This window comes from Mobula birostris, chromosome 14 (assembly GCF_030028105.1).
Source record: "Mobula birostris isolate sMobBir1 chromosome 14, sMobBir1.hap1, whole genome shotgun sequence".
In the NCBI taxonomy this organism is placed as follows: Eukaryota; Metazoa; Chordata; class Chondrichthyes; order Myliobatiformes; family Myliobatidae; genus Mobula; species Mobula birostris.
Genome location: NC_092383.1, coordinates 14,818,857 through 14,833,871, shown reverse-complemented (window position 1 = coordinate 14,833,871; position 15,015 = coordinate 14,818,857). Strand labels below are relative to the sequence as shown.

General features: G+C 38.5%; 1 protein-coding gene across 1 annotated transcript in view; it reads left to right on the top strand.

The window, feature by feature from the left end:
- The window catches only part of fanci (FA complementation group I), an 81,650-nt gene that overhangs the window by 576 nt on the left and 66,059 nt on the right, over positions 1-15,015 (top strand). The window contains exons 2-10 of the mRNA XM_072278123.1: positions 614-739; positions 2,309-2,381; positions 6,289-6,419; positions 10,728-10,881; positions 11,042-11,099; positions 11,728-11,769; positions 11,915-12,038; positions 12,249-12,334; positions 13,140-13,272. Of these exons, the coding sequence (XP_072134224.1) occupies positions 656-739; positions 2,309-2,381; positions 6,289-6,419; positions 10,728-10,881; positions 11,042-11,099; positions 11,728-11,769; positions 11,915-12,038; positions 12,249-12,334; positions 13,140-13,272 (885 nt within the window). The 5' untranslated portion in view covers positions 614-655. The remainder of the gene's footprint in view (positions 1-613; positions 740-2,308; positions 2,382-6,288; positions 6,420-10,727; positions 10,882-11,041; positions 11,100-11,727; positions 11,770-11,914; positions 12,039-12,248; positions 12,335-13,139; positions 13,273-15,015) is intronic.

Sequence of the window (15,015 nt, the reverse complement as noted above, 5' to 3'; positions counted from 1 at the left end):
AATAGTTAAAGGTTGTAATTTTAAACTACATGGAGTGACATATTTGCTTTGGTTCCTGTGATGTGTTTTGTCTCTTTCTTATCTCCATACAATTTGTGGCGATGGTCGCTGCTAACCCTTTTTATACTGAGCTTTGTAGTTTATCTTTTTCCTAAGTCCCAATCAAATTTCCAAAAGTAGTATGACTGTATTGCTCTGCTATTAGGGTAAACAGTGGCTTAGGATTTGGGCCTGGACAAAGTTTTTTTTTCATTTAAGTTACAATAAAGAGGTTTGCATATTATATAATGGTGACACTCTGTGGTATTGCCTTCCTTCTAAAACTCTCCAGGACAAAACAAAATACAGTTGCATTTATAACAGCATCGATGACAGTGTGGCATACACTGGGGTCTGCACTGTTGATCTGCTGAATTATATATACTGTAGTTATGCTTTCTAAATTCTAGATCTGGATTCCAACCAGATTAGCTAGCAGTTCTTCTTTTTATTCATCAGGATTTTATTTTTGCTGGAATTGGTCATTGAGAGTAAAACCTCCTGAGACATTTGAACATCACATAAGGAATTCTTTGACATGGCCTGTTCACAAAACATTGTTTTTCTTGTTAAGGTAACACTTAATAATTTCAGTGTTGCTTTTATATGAGCTGAGATGGATCAGAAGGTTCTGTATTTGGCTGCAGCAGAGGATACAGAAGGATTGCAACAATGCCTGAAGCACATGAAAGAGCAGGAGGTAATTGCAGTATTTCCACATTTTTTCAAATCAGCGACGGGGTTAAAATACATTTTTGTGAACACGAAATTCTGGAGATGCTGGAAATCTACAGTAACACTCTCAAAATGCTGGTGGAACTCTACACGCCAGGCAGCATCTATGGTGGGAATAAACAATCGACATTTTGGACCAAGACACTTCATCAAGACTGGAAACGAAAGGGGAAGAAGCCAGAGTAAGAAGGTGGGGGGGGGGATGAGAAAGAGTAAAAGCTGGCTGTTGATATGTGAGGGGTAGGTAGGTAGGTGGGTGGGTGGGGGAGGGGGGACAAAGTGAGATGCTGGGAGGTAATAGCTGGAGGAAGTAAGGGGCTGAAGAAGAAGGAATCTGATAGGAGAGGAGAGTGGACCATGGGAGAAAGAGAAAGAGGAGGGAAACCAGAGGGAAGTGATGGGCAGGAGAGGAGATGGGAAGGGGTAAGAGGGGGAGCCAGAATAGGAAATAGAGAAGCAGGGAAGGAGGAGAAAATACCAGAAATTGTAGAAATCAATTGAGTTCAAGAGTCATGAAGTAATGTTACAGCTATATAAGACTTTAGTTAGATGCCACTTGGAGTACTGTGTTCAGTTCTGGTCAGCTCACTACAGGAAGGATGTGGAAACTATAGAAAGGGTGCATAGGAGATTTACAAGGATGTTGCCTGGATTGGAGAGCATGCCTTATGAGAATTGGTTGAGTGAACTTGGCCTTTTCTCCTTGGAGTGACGGAGGATGAGAGGTGACCTGATAGAGGTGTATAAGATGGTGAGAGGTATTGATCCTGTGGATAGCCAGGATTGAAATGACTAACACGAGGGGGCATAGTTTTAAGGTGCTTGGAAGTAGTACAAGGGAGATGTCAGAAGTAAATTTTTCCCACAGAGTGGTGAGTGCATAGAATGCATTATCAGCACAGATGGTAGATGCGAATACAACAGGGTCTTTTAAGAGACTCTGAGGTAGGTACATAGAGCTTAGAAAAATAAAGGGCTATGTGGTGGAGAAATTCTAGGTAGCTTCTAGAGTAGGTTACATGGTCGGCCCTACATTGTGGGCCAAAGAGCTTGTAATATGCTGTAGATTTCTGTGTTTCTAAATCAATGTTCATTCCGTAAGGTTGGAGGCTATGCAAATGGAATATCGGGTGTTGTTCTTCATGAGGCCTGACAGTGGCCTCATCATGGCAGTAGAGAATGCCGTAGACTGACATGGGAATTGGAATTAAGTATTAACATTTTTGTTAATACTTAATGTTTTCTTTTACTTCAAATGATACATATGCTGCATTCAAATATATAATTTAAAGGTATAAATATTGGCATACTCCTCCAAAACCACTTTTTATAGACCAAATCTTTTATTAATGCTTCATTCCAGCACATATACTTATGTACTTTGAAATGTGCTAATTGCTTGTAAGGAGATTGTAACCAGAGTGACTTTGTGAATGATGTGACATATAAGATTGAGGCTCTGTAATGCAGTCCTTGATCCATAGCTATTTAGTGTAAAATTATATTTTGAATTCCATTACTCCATTTGTTTCAGATTGGCACTTTGATAACAAGTCATGCGTTGAAAGGGAAGGACATTGGAATGCTTGTCAGAGCTATTTTTAAAGGTCAGTTCTTTTTAAGCAGGTAGATTATAAAGTTTAACTTTATTTGTCATGTCTATATCAAAACATGCAATGAAATGCATTGTTTGCATCAAATCAGCGAGGATTGTGCTGGTCAGCCTGCAAGCGTCGTTATGTTTCCGGTACCAATGTAGCATGCCCACAACTTACTAACTCTAACCGTAACGAACAGATCCATTTGACACTGCCACCTCCCATGATTGATTGGCATAAATTTATTGCCTCAGTTTGGACAAATGTAGTTGAGGAGGGTGTGTGGGAACTCAGCAGGATAAAAGCAATACACAAGGAGCATACTCGGCCCCAGTCTCCTGCCATCTCCCCGTATCCTTTCATTCCCCTACTAACTGTCAATGTACCCAGTGATTTGGCCTCCAAGACATGTAAAAGGACAGAGATTCACCCAATAAATCCTGCCACCAGGACTGCCTGAAGAATCATCTATGATGTAGAACAACTCTATTCTCTAATTGAATGGCCAAGATTGAGTGTACATGGTACCTAACAGGATGGAATGAGAAGAGTCATTAGTATGGAAAATGTATGATTGTTGTAGGGTCACAGCTGTCTAATGCATAGAAATGATTTTTTACTAATTTAGCATAGTATTTTCACTGGGTGGTAAATAAACAGAAGAATTGGCAATTAACAGAAGTGTCCTGCAAGAGCATCTATAGGAATATGACATGGCTGGAGAACACCAATGTAGATCTCTTACAGCTAGTGAGGTGAGAATTTTTTTTCAGGGAATTAGGAATTGTCAAAAGGTCAAATGGCTGTCTTTTGTCTGTGTTCGAAGGTGAACCCAAAAATACTTGTCAAAAATTCCATTGAACCATGAGTCTGGTAAGAATAAGGAACTGAAAGAAAAAAGAATGGATTTTTAAGAAGTACTGAAGTTGTTAGTGAATCCCAAAGACCTGGTAACTAACATCTCAGAGTTTGTAAATATTCAGGTTATCTTTATCCAAAATTCTCTTGGTTCAGGAATTATTTCTGAGAATTGGAGGGTAGCAAACGTGACTCCACAATTTAAGAATGTGTGGGGGCAGGGAGAGATTTTAAAAAAAAAAAAAGTACTGAAGTGTTATCCCAGCATCAGAATTAGGGAAAAAGTACTGGAATCTGAAATGAAGAACATAATCAGAGAACACCTTGAAAGGAATAACAAGATTGGGCAGAGTTGATGTGGTTCTACAAAAGTACAATACTGTTCCAACAGATCTGGAGGTCTTTCGAGGATGTGACTCACAGCATGAATAAGGGAAAATGGGATATTTGGATTTGAAGAAGGCTTTTAATAAGGTCTCACACAAGACATTGTTCAACGAGTTTAGAGTGCACAGAGTGTAGGGTAACATACTGAAATAGATTTGGGGTAACATTGAAATAGATTGACAATCTGACTTTGAACGGAAAACAAAGAATGGAAGTCTTTGGATGAGTATTTATGTCTGGTGGATACCATAGGGATCAGTGCTTGGGGCCCAGTTTTCAACTACGTACACTAACAGTCTAAGTTTGCTGGTGTAATATAAAATTGGGTGAAATTGTGAGTGGGTAGGAGGATGTAAGGGTTCAGTGGATTTAAGTAAACTGTTTGAGGGGGTAGAAACATAGCAAATGAAATAACGTGAAGTGATTGACTTTGGAGCTCAAAATAAAAAGGCAAGGATCTAATGCTGAGGCTTTGTAAGGCATTGGTCAGGCTACACCTGGAGTATTGTGAACAGTTTTGGTTTTGGGCCCCTTAATCAAGAAAGGATGTGCTGGCATTGGAGAGGTTCCAGAGGAGGTTCACGAGAATGATTCTGATAATGACAGGGTTAACGTTTGATGGCTCTGGACCTGTACTCGCTGGAGTTTAGAAAAATGAGAGGAGAATCTAAATGAAAACTATCAAATATTGAAAGGCCTAGATAGAGTGTATGTAGGGAAAATATTTCCTATAGTGGGAGAATCTAGGACTAGAGGGTAAAGCCTCGGAATTGAAGGATGTCCCTTTAGAACAGAAATGAAGAATAATTTAGCCAGAGTGTGGTAAATCTTTGGAATTCAGTGCAACCATCAGCTGTGGAGGCCGAGTCATTGGGTATATTTAAAGTGGAGGTTGATATGTTCTTGACGAGTAAGAGTGTCAAAGGTTACAGAGAGAATACAGGGGAATGGTGTTGAGAGGGGTTTTTTTATTATATAAATGGTAAGATTTTGGCTTATATTAATATGCAAAGAAACCTGGGTGTCATTGAACACATAATTGAAAGATGGCCTGGAAATGGATCAGACAGTTAGGAAGGTAAATGATATGTTGGTTTTCATTCCAAGAGGATTTGAATACAGAAGTAAAGATAGTTTACTGCAATTATTTATGGCCGTGTTATGATTGTAAGTGGAGCTTTGGTCTTCTTCCTGGAAAAGTTGCACAAGGTTTTGAGGAGCTTAGTGAGGATTTCCTAGATTGATTCAGGGATAATGGGTTTTGTGTATGAGAAATTCAGTGGACCAAGTCTGTGTGCTCTTGAATTTGGAAGAATGAGAAGGGACTTCATTGAGCCATACAAAATTCTTGCAAGGATCAACAGGAAGGATAGTTTCCTCTGGCCTGAGAAGTCTAGAGTGCCGTGCAAATGTTTTAGGCATGCTAAATTTCTTTTATGTTATGGCCTCCACAGAGGCCTGATCTCAACATCATTGAAGCTCTCTAGGATTACCTGGAGAGACAGAAGCAAGCGAGACAGCCAAAGTCTGTAGAAGAACTGTGGCAAGTTCTGCAAGATGCTAGGAACAACCTACCAGCCTATTTTCTTATAAAACTGAACAACCATGTACCTAAGAGAATTGATTCAGTTTTAAAGGCAAAGAGTGGTCACACCAAGTATTGATTTGATTTAGATTTTTACTGTTCACTGCTCTTTGTAGTACATTTTCTGATATTTAGAAACATTTCATTATTTTTGAATTTTACAGAATTTTTTTTAAACATGTGCCTAAGACTTGCACAGTACTTTAGACCTAGTGATCGCAATCAGAATGTGTGATAGGCCACTGTGGACTAAGATGGAAGAACTTGATTGATGCAGAGGATAATGCATCTTAGGAATTTTCTCCACTACAGGTCTGTAGGGGTTCAGTCTTTATGTTTATTGAACGCAGAGATCAATAGATTTCTGGGTGTTGAAGGAAATGAGACACAAAGATGATGGCAGGGAAATACATTGATATAGATGAACAGTATGATCTTGACAATTAATGGAAGAGGGTCGATGGGCAAATACGTACTCATAGAGCACTAAAGCACAGAAAGAGGCCCTTTTGTCTTGTCCATGCCAAACTATTATTCTGCCTAGTCCCATTCACCAGTACCTGGACCACAGCACCCCATACCCCTCCCATCCATGTACATATCCCAAATTTTCTTAAGTGTTGAATGGAACCTGCATCTACCAGTTTCACTGGCAGCTTGTTCCACACTCTCACCACTCTGAGTGAAGAAGTTCCCCTTCAGGTTCTCCTTAAATATTTCACCTTTCATTCCTAATTTATGACCTCTAGTTCTAGTCTCACGAGCCTCTGTGGAAAAAGCCTGCTTGCATTTATCCTATTGATACCCCACAAAATTTTGTATACTCACCTTCGTGGCTTAGTATTGCTCATTTCATATGTCCTCATAAGAAGAATATGAACCCATTAAAGAGGGTTCCGAAAAGATAGATAAAGATGACTCCTGAAAGCTAAAACTAAAATGTGCTCTTTTGTACTTACTAATTCAGAAGACAAAAATAAGATCTAAAACAAAATGTACATACAAGATCTAGGGTGCCTAAGACCTTTGCACAGTACTGTAATGCTGGTTTATTATTACTTTTTGGGTTTTTTTTTTTCTGTATAGGTTCCCCATGCTCTAAAAATGAAGGAATTTGTAGGAGGCTTTTTGTTTATAAACACTGCATGCAACTGATTGAATCAGGAGACCTTCAATCAGAAATAGCAACAGACATGATTGGTTTGCTGATGCTTGAGGTAAGTTGTGAAAAATTTTTATGATTTGTCAATAAATGTTAATATTTGTAGCATTCAGCATTATTTATTAACCATATCTTGCTTCCAAAGTCCATAAATATGTAATCTATTTAAAATCTGTGTGAAAATTGACCCACAAGCTGCTTTGTGCCCTACTGTAGTTATGTAACACATGTAAAAATTCTACTTCAATGGATATTGATTTTGTTTACATGTGAAAGTTCACACCATCACATTTTACTGAAAAGTTAATTCATTTTTCACTCTATAGGTGACCTGCACTCTAACAAATGTTTAATAAAGTAGCACTGGTTTTCTTGAGGATAGGAAATAAAATGTGGTTCCAGTTTTAAGAGTATGAAAATAACTGACTAAGTAACGTTCATTACTGGTGAGAAATTTAAAAAGGTGGGAGAATGCGAACTAAAAACAAGTTAAATGATACCTTGGTAATGTATGTATCATGGAGTTGTGGGTTAATTTATTTGGAAGTCTGTTGAACCTAGCAGAACAAACTTGGCATGAGATGTAGATGCAGTGAGAATGTTGGGGGTATTGAGGCCCATCAGAAGGCTTATAGATATGGGTGCTAATTTGGTTTCTCAATGTCTTAAGAACAGGTTCTTCCCCCATCGCCATCAGATTTCTGAATGAACAATGAACCCATTTAAACTACCAAACAATTTTTTTTTCTCTTTGCACTAAATTCATTTAATTATATCTATTATTGTATTTTATAGTTTTTATTATGTATTGCAGTGTACTGCTGCAGTAAAACAACATCCCTCACAACATATACCAGTGATATTAAACCTGATGCTGATCTCTAATTGATTTAATTCAACACAAAACCAGTTGTCTGTTCATTGTACAAAGAAACATTGAGGCTATGAAACAAGAAATGGGGCACAGATTTAGAAAAGAGCATAACTGCTTTAAATAAAGATCACTGTCGGTTGCAAGTCAGGGTGATCAGCGTAATAAGCCTCTTAGGACTGAGATTAGCAAAAACTTCTTCACACATAGAGTGGTGAATCTGTGGAATTCTCTGCCACAGGAAACAGTTGAGGCCAGTTCATTGGCTATATTTAAGAGGGAGTTAGATATGGCCCTTGTGGGTAAAGGGATCGGGGGTATGGAGGGAAGGCTGGTACAGGGTTCTGAGTTGGATGATCAGCCATGATCATACTGAATGGCGGTGCAGGCTCGAAGGGCTGAATGGCCTACTCCTGCACCTATTTTCTATGTTTCTAAATCAACAATTATACACTCAGTGGTCACTTCATTAGGTACATGAATGGAACCTGGTGTGACCTTCTGCTGCTGTGGCCTATTCACTTGAAGGTTTGATGTGTTATGTGTTCAGAGTTACTCTTCTGCACACCACTGTTGTGATATAGTTATTTGAATTACTATTGCCTTCCTGTCCGCTTGAACCAGTCTAACCATTCTCTTCTGACTTCTCAGTACCAGGGCATTTTCATGCACAGAATTGGCAGTCACTGGATGTTTTTTTTTTATTTTCGGTTTCTGTAAACTCTAGAGATTGTTTTGCATGAAAATCCCAGGAGATCAGCAGTTTCAACGGCCTCATCTGGGACCAATGATCATTCCACAGTCAAGTCACTTGGATCACATTTCTTCCTCATTCATATGTTTGGTCTGAACAAGAACTGGAACTCTTCACTATGTCTGCATTGAGCTGCTGTCACATGATTGTCTGATTAGATATTTGCATTGGCAAACAGGTGTACCCAATAAAGTGTCCACTGAGTGTAGTTGACTAGAATTTGAGTGAGAGAAAGTGACATGAATAAAGGTACTTGTGAGGTAAAGCTTTCAGAGGGTGAGCTTAAGAGATTAGCTTTATTTGTCATGTGTAAATCAGAACATACAGTGAGGGTTGTGCTGTGTCACTGGACTTCCGGCGCCAACATAGCATTCTCACAATTTACTGACCCTAACCTGTATGTCTTTGGGATTTGAGAGGCAACCCATGCAATCACAGGGAGAACAAGCAAACTCCTTGCAGACAGCTGTGGGAATCAAACCCTGATCTTTTGTATAGTCAACACCAACAGGATCAACAAACTCATTCGCAAGGCCAGTGATGTTGTGGGGATGGAACTGGACTCTCTGGTGGTGTCTGAAAAGACAATGTTGTCCAAGTTGCATGCCATCTTGGACAATGTCTCCCATCCACTACATAATGGTCTGGTTGGGCACAGGAGTACATTCATCCAGAGACTCATTCCACCGAGATGCAGCACAGAGCATCATAGGAAGTTATTCCTGCCTGTGGCCATCAAACTTTACAACTCCTCCCTTGGAGGGTCAGACACCCTGAGCCAATAGGCTGGTCCTGGACTTATTTCATAATTTACTGGCATAATTTACATATCACTATTTAATTATTTATGGTGCAACTGTAATGAAAACCAATTTCCCTCGGAATCAATAAAGTATGACTATAGTCGTCATGCTTAAAAGCGTTGTGCCATCTGCTGCATTACCTTGGTGGATAATTTAGTTTGCTAAGATGTTATTACCTTGGCCAAGCTCTCAATTGTAAAACAAATACCTACAAAGTATCCAGATCTATGCATGTATACAAATGCATGCGTGCTTATGCTTTCAATGTAGGGCTACACTTATGACTGTGTGTCTAAGCACAGCTCCAATGCCATCCTCAATTTTATTGATGACGCCATTGCTGTAGGCTGAATTAAAGGTGGTGATGAATCAGCATACAGGAGGGAGACTGAAGATCTGGCTGAGTGGTCCCATAACAACAACCTCTTACTCAATAACCAAGAAGCTGATTATTGATTTCAGGAGAAGGAAACCAGAGGTCCATGAACCAGTCCTCATTGGAGGATAAGAAGTCTAGAGGGTCAGCAATTTTAAATATCTTGGTGTTATTTCAGAGGATCTGTCCTGGGCGCAGGATGAAAGTGCAATTATGAAGAAAACTTTGACAATCTTCTATAAAAGTGTAGTGGGGAGTGTTGACTGGCTGCATACAGCCTGGTATGGAAACACCAATGCCCTTGAATGGAAAATCCTGCAAGAAGTAGTAGATATGCCCCAGTCCATCATGAGTAAAGCCCTCCCCACCATTGAGCACCAATACATGAAATGCAGTTGTAGGAAAGTAGGGACCCCCACCACCCAGGATGTGCTTTCTTCTCGTTGCTGATATCAAGAAGAGGGTACATGATCCTCAGGACTCACACTACCAGGTTCAGGAACAGTTATTACCCCTCAACCATCAGGTTCTTGAGCGAAAGGGGATAACTTCACTCAACCTCACTGGTCCCATCATTGAAATATTCCCACAACCCATGGACTTACTTTCAAAGACTCCTCATCTCATGTTCTCTACATTTATTGGTTATTTATTTACTGTTATTATTTCTTTTCATTTTGTATTTGCATAATCTGTTGTCTTCTGCACTATGGTTCAATGCCCAAGTTGGTGTGGTCTTTCATTGATTCTGTCATGGTTATTCTATAGATTTATTGAGTTTTCCCACAAGAAAACAAATCTCAGGTTGTATATGGTGACATACATGCACTTCGATAATAAATTTACATTGACCGTTGATATTTAGAATCAGAATTGGTTTTATTATCACTGACATATGTCAAAAAATTTGTTGTTTTGCAGTAGTCGTACAGTGCAAGATATAAAAATTACTGAAAGTTACAGAATAAATAGTACAAAAGAGGAATAATGAGCTAGTGTTCCTAGATTGTTCAGTAATTGGGTGTTTAAAAATTGTGTAGTTCTATTCAACCACTTTTTAAAAAAAGTAGTCATTACTAGTGGAGAAGATGATTTAGTTGGTATCCATTATACACAAACTCCTCCATTGAAACAGCGGTATTGTTTTGAGAGGAAAAAACCTATATATCCACAATTCCTGTGATATCACTGTATCACATAAGAGATGGCGAGCTTAATTTTAAATATACCTTTGTGGAATATGGTGATCAACAGCATTTCTGAGAACACTTTGTGGGTTCTTGTTTTGATGGTAGATTGCCTTCTATAAAAGACATTAGTTAACCAGATAGTTCACCAGGCTGAATGTTCACCATTAGTGATACTAACTATTTCTTTGAAATCGAGATTTATTTTAGTTCTAGAGGAAATAATGTACACCAGCTCTCCAGTTCTTGTGACTGAAGTATATATTTACATAATGATTAAACGAACGGTGGAGCGTGGTGGTGATTTACAAGTTACGGGATCCATTTGGGATAAATAAATACTGTTCTCATAATCTGATATTGTGATTTTAGGCTCACCAGTTGCCTGGAGCTACTCTAGCTGAATTAGCAAGTCTGTATGTTGATGCCATCAAAGGAGGCTGCATTATGAATGGCAAATCGCTGGATTTGTTCCCTACAATACTTACTGTTCTGGCCACTCAAGAAAGCCTAAATTATGCTGGAGGTAGGCAAAATTAGTTTAACTGCATGAGGTGAGGCATGTATTATGTTTTGTTCCTTGATCTTGTTTAAAACATTTTTGTCATAAATGGCCTACCTTTTAAGGGATTTTAACAGCTTGTGATGTATAACATTACATGGTTTTGTTCTGTTTGTTTTGCCAGGTCATTTGTGTGGTGAAGAATATAAAAAGCAGTTGATAAACACTTTATGCTCAAGTAGGCAAGTAGCAACATGTCTGACTGTGTGAAAATAAACATATTGTTAGTGGGAGCTAGTTTGGGAATTAGATGCTTGACCAAGAAGCAGTGAACCACAAAAGTATAAAATCTATTGAACAGGAAAGGTTCTTGGTAATTTATTATGTTATGAAATCTTAAGCTGCAAAGTTTTTCACTTTCTTCTCTCCTGTATATCCTCACAACATGTGTAGTACTGTTCTAAAAATGTCGTTTACTACTTAGTAAATTGTTCCAGGATTAGCTTTTCTGTATTTTGAGTGGTGGGTAATGGGGTGCAAAATGCCTGTGGAGATCTCCCTCTGTTTTCTCCAGAAAGTGCCGTGCAAGCTGTAAAACAGCAAATGACTGTAGATTAACTGTGTCACATATCCCTGTGGCTGGTTCCACTATCGGACTTGTGAGTCAGAGTCAAGAGACTGTTTGGCCTAGAAATGGAGCACGTCACTCCCAAGTATCCATCATTCTGCGTTTGTATTTCCATCTCCATCCTATATTTAGTTGGGTATATAAGAACTATATATATTTCTATGTTTAAGTTATTCTTGGAATTCTTTTTGGATAAATGAGTGTTGTGACTATATTCTTCATAGTTTGAGTTTTTTTTTCAGATGGGATCCAAAGTGCTTGATTCACCTCACATCCATGTTTAGGTAAAGTTTGCGTAGCTTGGTTAGTTTAATCACTGATTTTTATGGGAGAGGGAAGCAAAATAAAAACAACATCTTCATTTAAGTGAATTTCATGATATAAACACTATATGTAAATGGATATTCTTATTTGCTCTCATTCTTAAAGGGATGTACCTGTCAGTACAGAAGAACTTCAGTTTGTTATGGCAAAGGTTCTGAAGATGTTCCCTACATTGGATTTGCAGGAGCTGCCTCCACTTGTCTACCAGTTACTCCTCCTTTCTGCTAAGGTAAGATGGTAGAAAGGCTGTTGGTGGTGTTGTGGCAATCTAAGATTTGATGATCGACATCAGTTCTTCGTGATGATTCAGATTTTAATAAATGCAGTTTGGCCATTTTTTTTGCAATAAGGAAGTATACATAATATTTGTAGTATTGCATTTGGAGATGAAAAATTTGGAAGTCAATGCATTTTGGTATTTATTCTTCTGATTCAACAGGGTTGTAAGAAAACTCTTTTGGAAGGAATCATAACATTTTTCCATCAGCAGGATCAATTGCAAAAAGAAGAACAGATAGAAACTGAGTGAGTTTCAACCATTTCAGACTTAAAATGACCATTATACCCGTGTTCATTGGGACTGAATGTAGTATACACTTAGTGGCCACTTTATTAGGTACACCTGTGCTCCTTGTTAATGTAAATATCTTAACAGTCAATCATGTGGCAGCAACTCAATGCATAAACGCATGTAGATATGGTCAACAGGTTCATTTGTTGCTCAGACCAAACATCAGAACGGGGAAGAAATGTGATCTAACTGTAGTGTCAAACAGGGTAGTTTGAGTATCTTAGAAACTAGATCTGTGATTTTTTTTTTTTGCACATAAAAATCTCTAGGGCTTACAAAGAGTGGTGCGAGAAACAAAAAAAAAAAATCTAATGAGTGGCAGTTCTGTGGGAGAAAACACCTTGTTAATGAGAGTGGTTAGAAGAGAATGGCCAGACTGGTTCAAGCTGACAGGAAGGTGACAGTAACTCAGATAATCACGTGTTACAACAGTGGAGTGCAGAAGAGCATCTATGAATGCACAACATGTCGAACCTTGAAGTGGATGGGCTACATCAGCAGAAGGCCAACCAAGCTCCACTCCTGCACCTAATAACGTGGTCATGGAGTATATATCTGAGCTGACTCTCTCCATGTCTGATGAATTACTTAACGGCAATAAAAACACTGTCACTTCTTGCTTTTCAGTCATGTTCAACACGTACCTTGCTTTCTGATTAGAGTCTCTTGAATGTTGTAGAAATTCTGGGTTTCCTATTCCATAAACTGCTTCCCTGTTCCTTTCATGTGCTGACTTGGGCTTTGGCTTTCATTTTAAAGGTCCATGGAATTGGAAGCTGCAACTGTGCCAAGCGACCAGCTCCGTCACATAGAAGGAACCGTAATTCTTCACATTGTATTTGCTATCAAGTTGGACCACAACTTGGGACGTGACCTACTCAAATATCTAAAGGTGTGGTAAGGTCCAATTTCTGTTAACAGCTTCTGCCTTACTGTTGAAGGGCATGGATAGTCCTATGACAAAGTAGAGACAAAACAATTGAGGTAATATTGAAATTTGGATTCAAATGTCTTTAGTTTGCAAATGAGAGGAGATTGATGCAAAGAAAAATTGTGATTCTGAGGGTCTGGCAGGAATTGAATATGAATATGTAATATATGGTGTGGCGTGTTTTTGATTTTCATCGAAAATCTGAATGCACCAGGGTATCTCTGGAAATATGTTACAGATCCTCTGAGGATAGGCAAATGGACACTTGTACTGATTGTAAATGGTATTAACATTTATCTTAAAATCACATGTATGGTTCTGCTCATATGTGGCCCTGCTAAGGGGCATCATTTAAAGAGTGTCTGATTATGCTTGGACCATGGAAGAGAAATCTGAGCAATTGTTTAAATATGTTTTTACTTTTGTATGTGTTCACTCCTGCCCCCTCTGTTCATGTCCTATAGAGATGGGGCTGATAATTGCCTTTCTGGTTGATGACCACATCCCAGTGAGATTTCCATGCCTTGGAGGTTTTTGGCCATGTTTAGGGTTTCAGTAGTTTGTCCTTGCCTAGAATTGGTAGTTGTTCCAAGCTGTAGTTGCCTTTGTATGTTGTTAGATATATTTTATGCCTTTTATTTACAATATGAGGATACTTTGTGGAATAAATGTGTGTAAGCTTGCTTGTCCAAAAGTTGGGATAATCAATAGTAAAAGTTTTTGAACATTTCTAAGTTTTGGACTTTCCTAATGTCTATTTTGCTAGTAGTTATTGTATTTCTGACTCTGTAGAAGCATGTTCTATTTCCATTCAAAAGCTGCAGCTACATAATTCATTGCAGAGGGTTGCATATTTCATTGCATAATTCATTGCATATTCAATATATATTTGATTATTCTTGAATTGATAACTGATCCACAATAATGTGAAAATTTAAAGAAGTGTAAAGACGGTCTTACAACTTTACTGTTTAAGCATTGATTCAGATTGAAACTTGTCAAGATAGCACACACAAAATGCTGGAGGAACTTAGTGGGTCAGGCAGCATCTATGGAAAAGAATGAACAGTGGATGTTTTGGGTCGAGATCCTTCATCAGAATTCCATAAACAATGTTTCTAGCTGAAACATTGACTGTTTATTCCTTTCCACATATGCTGCCTGACCTGTTGAGTTCCTCCAGCATGTTGTGGGTGTTTCTCTGGATTTATGGCATCTGCAGAATTTCTTGTTCATAATTTAAGATGGGTGGTTTTATCCACTGTTACTCCATTTTATTTCTTCCCCATTACCTGTAACAAAAAGTAGGATACTTGACCACCAAGTCTCCAACTTTGACCATTGATACTCTATCTCATCTCTTCCAGATATTCATTGCAGAGGACCCTTTGGTTGTTTCCTTGTTTATCATTTAACTTATCCCTGTCCTAAAATGCCTTATCAAAACTTGTCTTTGATGTGAACTGGCTCTGCAGCCTGCGGTTAATGAATAACACAGCGTTAAATTGAACTGAACTAAAGTGAATATTCCTATACTGTTTCAAGGACTATGCAGTTTGATGTTTAATATTCTGTGTGTTATTTGCTCTTGTCGTTTATGAGATTTGTTTTTTTCATGTTGGGTGTTTGACTTTTTTGTTGGATGGGTTCGATGGTGTTTCTTTGTTTCGTGGCTGTCTGGTGCAAGATGAATCTTGGGGTTGT